General features: G+C 44.4%; 1 protein-coding gene across 1 annotated transcript in view; it reads right to left on the minus strand.

Moving 5' to 3' along the window:
- Positions 1-2,347: 2,347 nt before the first annotated feature.
- LOC144471206 (uncharacterized) overlaps positions 2,348-17,178 on the minus strand; it is a 38,349-nt gene continuing 23,518 nt past the window's right edge. The window contains exons 2-3 of the mRNA XM_078183035.1: positions 5,203-5,372; positions 2,348-2,671 (exon numbers count right to left, since the gene is read on the minus strand). Of these exons, the coding sequence (XP_078039161.1) occupies positions 2,348-2,671; positions 5,203-5,372 (494 nt within the window). The remainder of the gene's footprint in view (positions 2,672-5,202; positions 5,373-17,178) is intronic.

A 17,178-nucleotide genomic window follows, 5' to 3' on the forward strand; every position in this document is an offset into this window, starting at 1 on the left:
CGCGGCCATTTTATAATCGCCCCGCACTGCCAAGCTAATTAGAACTCTTGTAATCTGCAACGCACTTTGGGTATTTCTAATTCAGAAATATCTTTAGCTTTTGTGATTAAATAAAACGTTGTAGCGTGCCTAATTTCCATGCAACACGTTATTTTTTCGGATATCTTTGCAGTTCTAGTAAAAATACATATTGTCTTGAAAAGTTAGGTGGAGGTGAACACTGTTGTTTGAAATAGGGCACTCTATGAGAAACGTCCAAAAGGTGTCAGACTTTAAGACGACAGCTGGTGTACCAGCGTAACTTTAAATCAATATATGTTGAACACTCATTCATCCCTTATGTCAATTTGACATGTTTTTGACTGCTTTTAGATATAAAGTGTTTTATATCGAAAAGGAATTTTCCAGATTAATTGTTCAAATTCTGATGAAAATTCAAACAGGAAAATGAGAGATGGATGAGGGTTAACACATAAAAAGACTTTTATTTACGATTCGGATACAAATTAATATCGCATGATGAAGTGACAAATGTGTACATTTAAGAAACCCAATTTGAAAGTTCATTAAGGTTGACTACATTTAAAAATACGAACCATTAAGAGGACTACTAAGGTACCTATTTAAATTAATATCGTAAAAGGAACACTAGAATATCTGTATGCATAGAGGTATTCTAGGATCCAGCTTGGGTGTCCAATTAAGGGTAGCAGATTAAAATTCATAATTTATTGACAATGCTAGGTGCGAGAAACGAATGGTGGATTGGTCGTGTCGCTCCGCAGGAACAATTACAAAGCCGTTTCGCTTCGGGATTCGATAAACCGAGGCACGATTCGCCATATTGGATCGCTAGGTTGAGACCGCCCCGGTTGATCCGTAACGATCCCCGATATTTCCGCGATCGAGAAACGCGCGTGACACCTCCGGAGCGCTCGCAAACGGCCGGCCGGTGATTTAGGTTAATTGTACTTACATTCGCACTCCGCCCGCCGTGCCGCGACGCCTCGATCCGAGGTAACTAACTTTCTTATTTGGTTTCTCCCGTGTCCCGAACCTCGAGATTTATGCTATCGCCGTGATGCGTCGTTCCCGTTCGAGCTTCAGCGAATAGAAACCGGAAACCGTCTCTTCTTATCCGCCCATGAAACGTGACAATAAATACTAACCGCGGGCTACCTTTGGTCGCGAGCACTCTTCCTATCCTCTAAATCAGGGCTGCGAGAATCCAGGAACTTGATCTACGGTTCGGCCTTCGTACTATTCGAGAACAAACATTTGCTGATTGCACGTTGCGGGCCAGTGAAAATATTAGGCTGTCCCAAAAAGGTACACCAACAGTGTGATCGTCTGTTCGTTAACGCTTTATCACTTCTTACGAATTTTTAAGTTTAATCGCACCATCGCTCGTCGAGATTATTACTTTGGATATCAATGAAGTTGGGGGCAACCTAATATTGACGAAAAGGCGGAAACGAGAATTTATGGGTTGAATCAATGGCTTCATTCCTCGCCCATCTCTCATCCTTCTAACTGGACGATGTTAAAGTGATAAAAATGTTAAAAATCAATGCGACGAGTTGACGACTCAACCTCGGGTGTCAAATATACTATTTATCCAAGATCAGAGATGGACAAGGATTAACATTTGTAAACAGACACTCACGGGACGACTTCACTTTAACAACCAATTCACTAAAAACAAAGAAACTGTTCAAGAAAGGTCACAAACTAAAAATCCATCGCACCATTCAAAGTCCGAACCCTACTCACAGCCCCAGTCTAACCACTTCTCGAATTCATCCACAATTCGCGAGTCGACGTTCCCGCTGTCCGCAAAACAAGTTCAAAAAGAAGTAACAAGGTTCTTCAGGTTCCTTTTCAAGCCTGTTTCCTCCTCAAATCCTAGAGGAAGTTCCTCTTCCTGATGTCCTGTCGATTTTCAAGCGTGAGACTACTGCGTCATCGCAGTGAACAATTGTATCCAGGGTTTCCTAGAACCTAGATTATTCGGACTTCTAGGACTTCTTCGATCTCTTGGACCTCTAGAACCTCTAGAGCTTCTTAGATCGTTTGGATGTCTTGAACCTGTTGGACCTCTTGAATCTCTAGAACCTTCAAGATCTTTAAGATTCCTAGAATCTTTAGATACTTCAGGACCTTTCGGATCCGGAGAATCTTCAAGAACTCTATGTCCTCTAGCACCTCTAGGACTTGCAGGATCTCTAGGACCTTTAGAACTTTAAGGACCTTTAGAACCTCTAAGACCCAGATCACAGTCGGTGAATATCCACGGAGATCAACGCTGTGTGATTTTTCTCGATCCTCGGTGATCCGTGCGTTGGATCTAGTAGGCAGTCGCTTGGTGGTGCATCAGAGGATTGAAGTGATGGGGTCCTAGGTGATGGGGTGGCGGCGGTCCCGGCAGAGGACTATGCTGGGGCCCGACCGCTGGCGGTTGGCAGACGTACCATTCCGTCAGCTCGGGCCCCCTGGTCGACGGATGACTCGACGGCGGATTGGTCGTGGTGGTCGTCGGGACGACCGGCGGCGGTTGAGGAGACTCCGTATGCCCCGTCACCGACAGGCTACCCCCGCTGCTGCTGCTCTCTTCACCCTCGCTCTCGTAGCCCCCTCCAATCTTGCCCTCGCCCAGGGTCAAGCCGTGCACCTGGAAACAAGAGGCGGAGCCTAACGTTAGGATTTTCGTTACCCCTAAGTCAGGACGAGTCGTCGCGAACTACTTCGCATGACTGGGGTTGAAACTGTTCGCTCGCGTTCTGGGGGAGGAGTTTAGGGTTGCTGAGGTGACGCCGGCAATTTCGTTAATTACCGGGGAATCGTTCGGATTGCTGAAAGCAGAGTGAAAGGTCTGTGGTGGTTGGTTAGGTGATTTGAAGAGTGGTGTTTAGACAATATTGTTCAATTTCGTAGGTGTTTGATGTGTAAATTCTATTACGCTGTAACACTATATAAGTGTGAGGCAAGTAACCGGTTTTATATATTTTACTCTCAAATGATTGAAGTTAAATAGACTCTGTTAGGAGAAATTATTTAATCAATTTTTTTCATTCAAGCATCTATTATTACACAAATGGCGAAAATTCTAAATAATTTCAGTCCTGTCATTCTTATACAGGAACATACATTAGCTCGATTGGTTTAATATTAATTGTGATTGCAGACGTGTCGAACAATTAAACAACTCCGTTTTAATCTCTTACAAAGGTTAGCGCTAAATAGATATAGCTATCAAGAAGTCATTCGTAAAACTGTACAAAAAGTGACAACGTATTTTCCATTTTTAAAGAATTGAAAGATATATATCAATCGGAATGGATTGATGGTCATATGGATAGATTCAACTGGAAATTACTATTTATACAATTAACACAATTAAAACAATGGACTAATAACAATTTATAAATGAATTTACGACCTCCACAACAGTCGACTGAGAAATAGTTTCTTCCAGTGCCAAGTTCTCTGAAATCCTCAATCCATTTACTTCCACAGACTCTGACAATCTTAATTTCTTATACCTCGGGGATGATCCATGACTATCTCGGGTCTCACGACCGAGAACACTAGGTGTATCTGATCACCGTAAGTTATCGCTTCGCAGGCCAACGGGAATCAAGCAAAAGTAGGGAATCACGAGCAAAAAGCATCGCGTCGCTGCGTTGGCTGAACCAAAGTCGCTAGGGATCACGAAAAGAGAGAGTGAGAGTGAGGGAGACTTTGTGGAGGAGCAGAGGGATGAGGGAGGTGGGGTGGATCAAGGCTCCGTCGTTTCCCGTCCTGGTTCCCCATGGCCGAGTCCTCTTCGTTCATAATTCAGTGAGCAAATCTCGACGACTGCCTTCCGCGAATCACGGGGCCCCGGCGAAAAGCGTGGAGAACCAAGGAGCCGGCTCCTATCCGAAGAACCTATCGCGCACGTATCTCGGGAGTTGGCTTTTGGACGGTTCTGCCACCCTCTAGCTCCGCCAGCTCGCCTCCCGTCCGCTCGGTGTGCCACAGATAATTTCCTATTAAGATTCCGTGGCCGTTCGTGCATGAACCTTACGCCAGGATACTATCCTCTTTTGAACATCGTCCCTTCCCACATATCTTTTTCGCCTGCCTCTTTTACCTACTATATTTCACTCCTTTTCTCTCTCTCTCTCTCTCTCTCTCTCTCTCTCTCTCTATCTATCTATCTTTTTATTCGTGTCTACTACCGTGAAACGAAACTTGGAAACACACCTCGATACGTATGTACACCGGTGTTACGGGGAGACGCGGGATAATTTTAGCCCGCAGGGGTGGATACGAGAAAATTGCTGCGATTCCGTTGCGCTTGTTCGGCCCTCGGCGTTACAGTGATCAGCATAATTGCAGAATTATGTTCGCTGGTGCACCTTTGTGCATCGGGGTGAACAACTGACTCTTTCTCAGCCGCACTTTATTGCGAGACCAACATTCACTCTGTGCCACTCACCACCCTCAGTTTTCTAGAGATTGTACTCAATTCTTTGATCAAGACTTTTTTCCACTATTGTACGTTTTATTGTTCGCACCTTGAACTCTCAACTGTAGGCTGAACAATATTTTGTGATATCGCTTCACTAGGAACGTTTTAAAAACACTTTACTTGATAAGTCTTTTAAGAACTTTGTGTGTATGAAAGGAAACTCTGAGAATGAAATTTTGATAAAACGTGGATTATAAATGCAAAAGCTTCGTGGCAAGTCGGTACAATTTCATTCTATTGATGTTGCTAACTTTAGGAATTGAAGCGAGATCAAGAATAATTTAGAGATGAATGACATCAGGGATGCACAAGAATGATTAATAAGCGAAATGGAAATGAATTTCATGTGTGAGATTGTTTTACATGAGAGATGTGAGAGACTTTGATGAATGAGAACGCATGAGCGAAGGAGAAAGATGCATGTGAATTATTAATTTGATCTATTTCTTTTTGTGTCTTCAACGAGTGGTGTTACAGGTGGTTCATCAAACATTTGTTGTTGTTAAATGTGGTGCGTTATTAGTTTCCTCCCACATAGATCAATCATTTCAACGATATTAATCGTTCCGAGATGATATCCCAGTTTCTTGGATCAGAATACACCGCCGCCGATAAGATAACGAGCAAAGGAGCAGGAAAAGACAGGAGTCGTTTCGAGTAGCTGCTGATAGCATGGTTCGACGTACCTTCATATGCTTGCGCAACGAGCTGGGGTGGGTGTAGGACTTGTCGCACCCGGAAACCCGGCAATTGTAAGGCTTGTCGGACGTGTGGACGTGACTGTGCTTCTTGCGATCGCTGCTGTTCGCGAATCGCCTCTCGCAGCCGGAGTACTCGCACTTGAACGGCTTCTCTCCTGCGAAAGAAAATGGCGTTGTAATTGAGACGTGCAATTACACGCGCGTTACACAGCGATAATTGAAAACGGTACTCTCCCCGTATTGGCCGGCGACCGATACGATGCAAACGTGGACGTTGATTTATGCTCTTTCTCGCCGCACAAAACAAACAATGCTCAAGGCTTGTCGTCGGTCCCTGTTATCGGCGCATAAACACCCCGGCGATTGTATTGTATGCGAATCCGTACAGTAATTAATGAAGTGCGATGGGACCCTGGTTGTCCGAAACTTCGATTTCTGAATTCTCTGCGACCGAATTGTGTTTCACGTCGGTTACCTAGCAATCACCAACAATTATTTTATCGACAATGTTTTCATCGATACGATTTCAGCGAAATCGAATTTCAGCAACATTGTTTACATATCGACGACATTATACACACCGAAATGTAATAACATTTGTCGACGAAATGAGAGTTGATGTGCACATTTGTCGTTAATTTCAATGCGACGATATATAAACGATGCCGTGCAATGCGGTGTTGCTAAAATCGTGTCGGTGAAAATATTGTCCATAAATAATTGTTGGCGATTAAACAGTTCGATGAAATATAACAATCTATATGCAATAAAATTTGTTGTTACATTGATACAAAATGAGGCCCTAAACTTTTTAATATCTTCGGTGCTCTACGGTTAATATTTTCAAATATATATTTTATTTATCACCATTCGTCGATCATAGTTTCACGAACGTTTTACGACAACAAATTTGCCAAAGTAGCTTACACCGAATTCAATTCAGACATGCTGGCACAGCTACATGATAGGCCTAGTCCATTCCTGTTGCGATTCCCATGAAGATAATGCATAGTGTTACGAAGGAGAGTGAAGGTGACAAACGCAAATAACTAACATTAAGTCGACCAGCGATCGACGCGCTTTGACAGGCGTTTGCGATGCAGAGGAGCGTTCTCGCGCTTCCTGCCGGAAGTCGAGTTGTCTCCCAGCGGGTAATTATCAGGAAAGCGGCGATCGCTGCTCGGAAAGGCAGGAAAAATATTTTTCTCGGGCAGGCCGCGTGGAAAAAGGACTCGAGGCGCTGCCACAATAGACTCTCGAACGCGATTATATCGTATCGCGGACCGTTTCATCATGATTCCCGGATATATCTTGATGAGCAACGGTGGAACATTTTCTCCGGTGCTCTCTCTCCCCATCCTCTATCTCCCTCTCTCCGTGGCTCCTCTTCGCCTAGGGCGAGAAGCAGAGATATCGAGAGATAAGCTCCCCTGCACACGAATGGCCGCCGTCGTCGGGGCGCAACGAGACCGTGTGGCGTGACTCTTATTTATTTCCACCGGAAGTTGACTGGAATATATTTTACCGTCGGCTCACACCTCCCTTCTCTCTCTCTCCCTCTCTCTCTCTCTGTGCCACCTCTCTCTCTCTCTCTCTCTCTCTCTTTCGCGGTAGACACCCTTTTCCGGGACTTCCTACTGGCGCTCTCGCCGAGAAGTGCGGAGACGCGCGAAGCAGGAAGCGCAAACTTGGCGGATTTTTTATGGGGAAAATGGTGGCCAACTTCGCCCTTCTACCCTCCGCGTCCTCTTCTTTCTTTCTCCGGCTGGTTCCAGGATCTCTTCACCCTCCTCCGCGACCAAGAAAAAGGGAGCAGTCGCGGCTTGGATACGAGATCCGCGTTAGCGGAACGTAAAAACGAGGACCAGATGGAATGGGATCCGTATGTTCGAGAGCCGAGGTTTTACCACCCTCTCGCTGCTACATTGTTTCCTTTCCACGCGGACTACCGCTTCTTCGGTTTAGGGGAGACAGATTCGTCTCGAGTCTCCTCGCGGCGGGAAATGATTTCATCGCGTTTCTCTCGTTGTTGCTTAATCTCCAGAAACGATCGATTGTTCGTTTGATCGTTTGCGGATCAAAGAATCGGCCAATATTGAGTCAATACATGTATAATCATTTTAGTGTTGAGAATTTAAAATAGTTCGCATGAATACCTTTTTCAAATTGCTGAGACTTTTTCTCTCGTATCAGAAACCATTTGTAATAACCATTTTTAAAGAAAATAATTTCATAGATACGGTTTGAAAAATGTTTCCACCCCGTGCACTGTAACGAGTCGGTGTTGCGATAAAAATTCATACCTAATCTACTGCACGGAAATGTTATTAATAGGATTCTTTCATAAAGTGTCGAGAATAATTCTCTGGTTAGATTGAGCGGCTATCGTAATTAAGCGAAGAGAAATTACGTTCTGCCCAGCGTGGAATTTTCAAGCGAGGTGTTAAATCGTCTCGATCCACTTAACCCATCGAGAAAACCGTTCGCGAAGGTGCGCGGTGGTTGATTTTTCTTTTCTGTGACCGACGGCCATTAAGCGTATCTGGAGCAGACCAGGCCTACTTTTTTGTAGCTCATAAGAACGAGCTAGTTCGCGGTTATTAATACGATCGGCTGGCTATCGCGACGAAGAAAACTCGTCAACGCGAATAGCGACAAAGAAGCGTGGCAGGTTTTCGCGCCGCGAGCTCGGCCGGCCCGGACTGGCCCGACACCGTGGCTAGGCCCGACGTCGTTATTCATCTCACGTGTGAAAAGCGCGATAACATTGCCATGTTCCCGTGACGTATCACCGCGACACAGATTATATTTAAATCGCTCGGACGTGGACTGCGGGCGCTTATGGCAGCGCCGTCGTAAGAAGGCGTCTTAAATATTTATGAACCTGGAAAGATAGCGGTTACCGCGCTGCCGGTGTCGCGCCGCTTATCTGACGTTTCACATGACTATGCTTCAAATTCTCTCGTTGGCTACCGGTGCCGAGAGGTTTCGCTGCTGGACAATTTGCGGCGGACACGCTTCGAGAGTTTTATTGGCAACGTTCAAGCCGTGGGACGCGCGAGAAAAGTCTCATCAATTATAGCCGAGGAAATTACTGCGCGCTGCTTGAACCCCTGTGAAGAGTTTCAGGAAATTGCTGTACTGCTTTTAACAGTGGAACTAGCGCCCGAAACGCGACTAATGTATCCTGTTTCGCAGCAATAGCAAGACTGGAGTTACTCAAACTTCTATTACACTATAGGCTACAGTGAAGAAAAACATTCCACGAATTTGTTTCCTCGTTTGTTAGATCAAGTGCCAATTCTTGTACAAACTTTTACAAGATTTTACTGTATTAATCTTAAAGTTTTTTTTACAGTATTAGAATTTGTATCCAAATATTAAAAGAATCGTCCTTTAAAGTCATACAAAAGGTAGCTCGATTTTAGGAATTTGTTGTACTAGTATGAAGAAATGATTCAGTGTTAAACTCATTGTCAGTTGCGTGGCTGAATGTGGCGCAACTTCAATATGATCATTCGTAAGTAAAATGGAATTGAAAACAGACAACCTTTACACCGAGCACTACAAGCGGCTAGTACATAATTGCCTACAAAAATGCTACTTCAGAATTTAATCAGACTTTCGAGAATTTTTCCTCACAAAATGTGCTTGAATAAGGAAATGTGTTTAACGATTTCCAACAGATGCATATCCATAAGCTAATAACTTATCGAGAACAAATTATAAAATGTTCCGTTCTATCAAATCGGAATAAAATTCTGTTCTTCGGTCATCGATATCGAAACACTCGCGTAAACGTAGGTACACATTAAATATGAATATTTTTCTTCTAAAAAATTAATACAATCAAAAGAGTCGTGCATTGCAACTGAAACTAACGTAACAACAAGCGGTTAATTTGATCTCAGAGTTAAGTACAAGTACATACAAAGATGCAAGAGAGATCTGTCCCAAGGATCACAGGCAGATTCGTCATGAATCGCCTCCACCCACCGATTCGCACCTCCTCAGAGGTGAATCCTCCCCCCTAAGCCAATTTCGAGGGTTCGAATAGCGAGGTGCCAACGACGCCTGGTTATCCGGTGTGCCGGCATAAAGGCGACGCACACCGTAGCGAGCGAGTCTCCTACCAAAAACGGGGACGATTAATAACTTTTCAAATCTGTCCCCGGCAGGGTCGTGAGCTCGGGGACCGCTCTTCGGTAGCGCGCACGTTGGCAAATAAATAGCAGATAAATAAAAGCCTCACGTCTCTCCTACGTCCTGCCTGCGTTCTCTGTGTCGTGCGCGCGGGGTTGCGTGTGCAGATGGCAACAATATGCCGTGAAATATTGCCCCGGACTGTCGTGTGCGAGGAGATGAACGCGTGTGCGTGCCCGGGGACCCTATAGGAAGACGCCTCGATACAAGCTTGATACACTCACGAGCCAACTCTCTCTTTCTCTCCTTCTCTTTTGACATCTATCTCTCCTTTACCTGTGGGATTCCTCTCCGAGGCAGACTTAACTGGATGGAAGTCTGTACTCGCTGAAGGATTCACCGGGAGTATTTTCCGAGGATCGAGACTCGCACGGTCTTGGCGAAAGACGATTCACCGATCAATAGGATTCACCAATACCGGTGACCGAGTATTCTAAGAACGTGTCTGTTTACAGTGAAATTCATTTTGAGATGCTACATATGAGTCGGTTAAAATCATAGTGACGCAATTCAAATTTTCCTCACTGTGACGCATATGGTGAGTTATTGTTTACTAATATATATATATATAGTTTACAGACTAAAATTATTGTTACGATATTGTAAAGTTAAGTTAATGCATAATAATTTAAAGACATATGTAAAAATTGTCGGAAATATGACTTACGTCACTATCATTTCTTAATGCATTCATAAGGACATATGTTCTTATATGACAGAGTATTATAATTTACTGGAAAATGATTAGAACGCCTCGTAGATTGAAGTGCACGTTAAAATAAGATTCCTAGTTTTATGGTTTGTCTTGTTATTAATGTGGCATTGTTACTGCCCTAGACAAAGAGAGGATGCTTCCTATAATATCTTATTTTTAAAAATGAAATTACAAGGAGGAAAACTCAACTTGAGAGAACGAATAATTTAACAGCAATGAAGTATCAGGAGCATCATACGAATCTGTCACGTTAATCTCTCAACTCGGATTCACCTAATTTTCTTATTAACCGCGATCTTGACCAATGACAACAATTTCCCGGCGTCATCTTCTTCCAAAGATTCCCAGGACAATACGTCCATACAAATTCGAAACACAGTTGCTCGTACGTGTTTCACAGGAAGAGAGTGTGTTGGTGGAGGGACCGAGAACCGCGAGCGTACACAAGGGAGAACCACGGACGCGTACTATATAAACTCGAGATTCATGGTGCACCGGGTTACAGCGTGGTGCAGCGAGAAAGGGAGCCCCGAAGAGCAGTTCCCGAAGGGCAGTGTAGGCACCGTGTTATGACTTTCAGAATGGGGAGGCACAATGGCCCAGATCCGCGCCGGATAAAATAGTTATTATAATCGTTTTGGCTACGGCCAGGATCGAACTCGAAGTGAGAGAGAGAGAGAGAGAGAGAGAGAGAGAGAGAGAGAGCGCATGCGCGAACGCGTGTGCGTTTTAATACGTGGATTTGTATCCCAAACGTGTCCGGGCAACATGAAAAATGAAAGTATTCGAATAACCATGAAACAAATATTTTGAGAACAACTAAATGTTTTTAAATATCAAAATTGCGAATTGTGTTTAATGCAGCCAGTTAATCTTCATGCACAGCTAATAAATTATAAATTAGTAGACAATACGTTTTAACTAAAGACGGCAGTATGTATAATGAATGCATTACGTTCCGATCAAAATACAGATTCTTAAATAAGCACCATTATTCCAGCAAAAATCCTAATCTCATCGAGTAAAACGCACCGTTCAAAAGATGCGCACACTGCTCAAAAGCATCCCACCATCATTCTCGCAACCAACGACTCAATTAATTACGGCGACTTAACGGCGTCGATTGGCTCTCATTTGCCGCGAGCGTCTCGGTAATAAGGCATTGTTCGCGCAACAATGGCCCGCGGCAAGTGTTGATTCCCAGCAGCAACAACACAATCATCGAAACGGTCCCGTGTTCTCCGTTGCTCGAATTAATAGATCCTCCATTAGACCATCCTCGCAGCGGATAGAAGCCAAGAGAGAGAGAGAGAGAGAGAGAGAGAGAAAGAGAGACGGCTATGAAACGCGCGTTTAAAAGAAATTCGCGCTGGGGTCTCTCGCGCAACAATGTACACCCACGGAAGATTTATTATCGATACATTACAACTTCCGTCGGAGCGTGGCCTCCGGGTTCGTGCCACGGTTCGCACCTTGAAGAGGCCGCGGCATAAAAGCAATCTAGAATTCCATCTTTCCTTGAATGCCTCTTAGTAGGAGACTCATTGAGCCGCAGTTTTCCGAAAATCTCCTGAGTGATATATGGGCGTACGCCATTGTGCCGGTCTGAAACGCTTGTCCCCCCCTGTACACCCCTCTTCCGTCCGTGCCCCACTGGTTTCCTCGGTCGAAGGATAATGGATGATTTTTCGCGACCATTATACCCAAGCAGGACACCAGGTCCCGGGCCATCGAACATTGTTGCTAACCGTACCGAGTTGCCCTCACTTTTCCGGGTAGCTTTCTTCCGCGCAGGCACCCCTGCCCCCTTGGACAACCAGCGCGACCCCCACTATTATCGACGGGTTCTCGGCTGGATAATTTTCTTGTTATACGATTCATATTAGTAAAGACCGAGAAATCATTCTCGCTCCGATTGTAGCGTAGGCGCCGGAAGATCTAGCCACCTCCGCTTCTGCGGTGAACTTTTTGGCGTATACTATTTCTCCCTCTTCCAATCGGGTTCCAGCAGTTTCTCTCATGGCAAGGCTCTTATGCGCATGATTTTCTTATTATTCGTTCGACGTTAGCGAAAACGTGTAAAAAATATCTGCTCGATTTTGATGGTGATGTTTCTCGCGTACGCACGTTCATACCCCTTTTTCAACCTACTCGCAACAAACTTACTTATGGTTGCACTTGCAAGTCTAAGTTCGTTGTTATATGTCTCACATGATTGAACGAAAAATAAATTGTATTTAAATCAATTGTCACATTTATTTAGAAAATACAACTGGTTTTATTTTTCCGACGAATCTTCAAAACAGACAATTCTGTTTCCCGCTCTCAACAAGACGATCCCAACCAAATCTTTCATCCAGAAACTTTCATATAAATACTTGTTTTATCATAAGTTCGACACAATTGAAAAAGGAAGAAATATAGATATATTTTTAAGAAAATAGATCGCAGATTTTGTGCATTTATTGCAAAATTGGGTAGGTGTAATTTAATACAGCGTAAGCTAACAGAATGTAACTAGAAGAAATTAAGAATGCTGTTTCGTTTATTTGAAGTCATTAAAAATACTAAATAAAGATGCAGACTATTTTCATTTTGCACAAAGAACCTCAGTCTATAACGAAACCATGATTCCCCATTTTTCCAACGAGTTTTCCAGTACGCAGACACCCGTGGGGCCTTCCCCGAACTAGACCCAACACGCTCTATTATATAAGTGTTCTCGAGTGGATAATTTTCTTGTTATACGTTCGGCATTAGTGAAAACCGAGAAATCATCCCCGTGTCGACTTTCGCGTAGATCCCAAGGCACAGCGAGATAAGATCCGAAAATGTAGCCGCAGATCGATCTTGACACGGATTAAGACCCCGAGATATTGGATCTAGATAAAGACCCTCGGGAGGCTTGCGTTTTGTAAATTGATTGCACCACGCGCTCTCGCTCTCTTCTTCCTCCTTGTTTCTTTCTATTCCCTCTCACCGTCCGCCTCCGACGTGATTTTTGTCCCCGCGTGGCAAAAGTCGAGATCCAGACTTCGATAGAAAGAGCGAGAGAGAGAGAGAGCGAGAGAGAGAGAGAGGGTCACCCGAGAGATCGGGCGATCGCCAGTTATGATCGATGAGCTTTCCGTAGCGGGATAAAAGCAGGATCGAAACGTGAACGTCGCGATTTAATGAAAGCTGCACGAGCATCGGACACCGTGCGGGCCCCTCTCAAGGGAATTAGAATCGGGCCCCGGTCGGCAGATCGTGATTGGATAATCATCGCCTGCCCGAAAATGGAAGTGTCTGCTACGCGCAATTCATTGCGTCACGACTATCGCCTTTTGTAATCCCGCTCGCCGATCGTACACTGCATGCTTTGTGCAACGTGCAAATACAATGTGTGCACTTTCATACACTTCCGGGCACGTACGACTTCGTGACTGTGATTTTCTCGGTCGATTTTTTCCGATCATTATTCGTTACCGATCAATTAATCTCATTTACAGTTGGAACTCTCGTTTCTATTGTAGTCATTGTATTCTTGATGTATACTCAGGATCGAATGAACTTACGGAGATCGTTCGTAGAAGTTATAATCTTGACCGTGTTTTGTTAAGGACTGCGGGCGCTGCCTCAACCGCTCGTCGTATTGTTCTCTTCACAGTTACAATGATCGCTAACAATTTCTTTAAATAACAATGTATCGTGTAAAAGAGGAATATTTTATTCGGATTAATCAAAAATCGATAAAGAGTTGGTCAATATTAACAATTGAATGAAAAGATGTAAACTAAAGAAATTGTTGCGATTATTGAGAAAATTTAATACAGTGAACTAAATAACAGCTAAATATAAGAGAACTCGATTTTCGTTTCCCGCAAAACAGAAAAAATGTTTATCTCGATCCAATACCTGCAGTCTAATTATAGCTCAGAATTCCCAGTGAGCCACCGAGAATTTGCTTCCGTATTATTTCCATTTGGCATGCTATTTTCGCAGCCCAGAAAATTCGGTGGAAAGCACGCGGCCACCGATGGATGGCCAGACGAAAGTTTACACGAGCGTCTGGCGAAGCCACGCGAACCCGCGCGCACAAAGCCGAGGAATCAAGGATGATCGGGGATGGAAACGCTTCCGCAGCGATGGCTCTTCAAGCAAGAAAGGCGAAAAGCTCGATAGCGGAAACACCGTAGAAAAAGTCGAAGCAGGGGAAAACGCAGCCACCGCCACGAGAGAAAAAAAAGAACCGCAAATCCGTGGGTAAACGTAACTACCGGTTGATGCGCAGATCATTCCGCCATGTTGGCTCCGAAAGGGAGAGCGCCATCGGCAGATGTTTCCTTTCCCGTGGTAATTCGAGTGTTTGTCCGTTTCTCCCATCCTATTCGATGCTGCTCGCCGCAGTATCCTAGCCCACGTAACAACCTCGCGATGATATATCCCCGATCTCCATTGGAAAGTCGGACGGGATCCACGGATCTTGTCTAGATAAGACAAAAGGATGGCTTGTATGAAGCCCCGGCGAGATCGGGGCGGTTCCTTTTGTCCGATCGATCTACGAAAGACCAAGGAAAATCGCAACGGATCTGGATCTCGATGCCGAAGAGATAACACGGGGATGTTTCCCGTGTAACGACCTCGAAGGATGCAGTAACTCTCGAATGGAGGAGGATCTATCACGAGGAATGACGACCAAGTTTGACTCTTATTTTACCGGGTCAGCGGAAAGTGAAATCAACTTTTGACTTAACACGAATACTTTTTTATCTTTATTAATCCTTGCAAGGCGGTAGCTGTGTCAATCTTGATCCAGAGAATTTAAATTGTTCATTTAATTACTCAACTTTGGAAAACTAAATAAAATTTTAAAAAATTACTGAATAAAGCTCAGAATTGTTACAAACATCGTTAATAGTCGAGAGACCACGAGCGATTGTTTGTCCGAAACCATATAACGGAATAAAAGATCTATTAAATCAAATAATTATCCTTTCATCTAAGGGGACAGCAATCGCTCAATGTTCCACACCGTCAGGACATCTAGCTTTTCATCCAGCAAGATCCAGTTGCCAGGATCGTTCCGAAAAATCGCCAAGGATCTTGATTTCTCGAAAATTCGGTAGCCCAGTGTCCTGCACGTAGGTGCAGTTTAGAGTCGTATATCCTTGCCCGTTATCTGAGTCGGGATGCTACCGTTGCGAGCCACTCTCTCGCTCAAAGCTGGTCCACAGAGGCCCTCTCTCTTTTCCTCTCCTCTCCTTCTCTGTCTCGGTCTCTCTCCAGCGCGTCGGTTTACACGACGTTTATACGTGTTTATGTAAACTCCAGCCACGGAGCACACGTGTTGCTGCTGCGGTTGCTGCTGTCGCTGGCAACTAATCTTCCCTTCCCAGCTGTCCCTCCTTCTCTATCGTTCCTCACGGCGTCGTCCTCTGTCCCGGTCCCACCAGCAGAGTCAGATCAAACTCGGAGATTTTCAGAAACTGCCGGCATAAAAGATAGGGGCGCCATGGGCCACGGTATGCCGCTGCCCATCTAGAGTTACCAGGGTCGGGGTACCTCCTCCCGTTTCGACCGCGTGAAAACAGAAAACCTCTGCCGGGGGACAGGCTCTTGGCGTTTATGGTTTTCGGAGGGGACGGGCTGATTGCAGGGAAATTGATACTTCGATCGGAATTTCGGGTCAACGGTGTGTCACTGTTGCAACTCTACCGAATCCTTTGTTCATTATTGGTGCCCTTAGCTTTCTGATACTCATCAATGTTTTGTAGACTCGATGCGATACCATCGTACAAGGTTTTTAGAAGTTTACACTTTTGTCACCCTTCTGGAACAACGCATTATGAATTACCCTTTGCAATGTGCGGAAGTTTTCTATTCGTAAATCAATTTTTAGAAACAGTAGTTAGGTTAGACTATATTCCTCCTTCGAATAATTTCAAGTCTTCGAACTTATGTCAATTTTGTATTTGGTTCATTAAAATCGCTGTTTATTTGCTATATGTATAAGAATGCTTTCCTTACTATGATTCTCATAAAACGTCCAATGAAAATGACAAAATTGGTTGTATCTCATTCATTTTTTAGAGAAGTGCATTAAATTCACATTCTATTCATTTATGTATGTAAGAGAATGTCCTCCTTGATCTGATTCTAATAAAACGATTAACGAACATGATAGAAGTAATTGTATTTCATTCATGCTTGTCTTAAATACATTAAATTCTGTTTAAAGTCACAAAAATTTCTTCTTCATTCTAATTTTCAAAAAACAAGCAATGGAAATGATAAAGCTGATAAAGTTGGAAAGATGAAACTGATCATTATGTAACCCTTATCCCCTCAGGTTTTAACATCAACACAATTGGTGTACAATGTTGGATTAATCGTTTATACATTGAATGTTGTCTAGGAAGAACTTTGCATCGAGGAGATGAACTTTCCATTGAGAAAGCTGAACTCCCAAAATAGTCGCACCGAAGCAGGGTCTCCGAAAGGCGTTGTTTCTCGACCGCTACCGGTACGGCCCTGAGGGTCTCGTATGCAAAGACGCTTGTTATTTATTCGTGGAAGGTGGCATTTTTTTGGACACTGACCCGCGCGTATATAGTTGTCACGGCGTCGAGTATCTTTGCACCGATCTACCATAATTGAATGTCTCCGCGGCGAAAGGGGCACCGAGAAGCTCCCCTCGTTCCTCTTCAGTCTGGAAGGAACCATCTTCTTGCGGAATGGAAACCGAGACGAAGAGTTTGTCGCCGGGCACACGTTAGTAGGTATCGATCCCTCTGGCGGCGACTCGTCAGAGAATGGCGTCCGAATCTGCGGCCGAGTGTGCCGAATATCGTGTCGGCCATGCTGTCCCCCTCGCCCCCCTCCCCCTCGTCACCCTCTTGTATTCCGCGTATCGGATGGATTCATCTAACCGTAGATCCTCTGGTAAACGGTTTCCGAGCGAGTCGAACGCCAATATCGAAGCGTGCCCCTCGACGCGCAGGTACATACACAAACAGCGCGGCGCAGAAACGCTTCTCGAGGGCCCTCGAAGGCCTTATTCA

This window comes from Augochlora pura, chromosome 6 (assembly GCF_028453695.1).
Source record: "Augochlora pura isolate Apur16 chromosome 6, APUR_v2.2.1, whole genome shotgun sequence".
Classification (NCBI taxonomy): Eukaryota; Metazoa; Arthropoda; class Insecta; order Hymenoptera; family Halictidae; genus Augochlora; species Augochlora pura.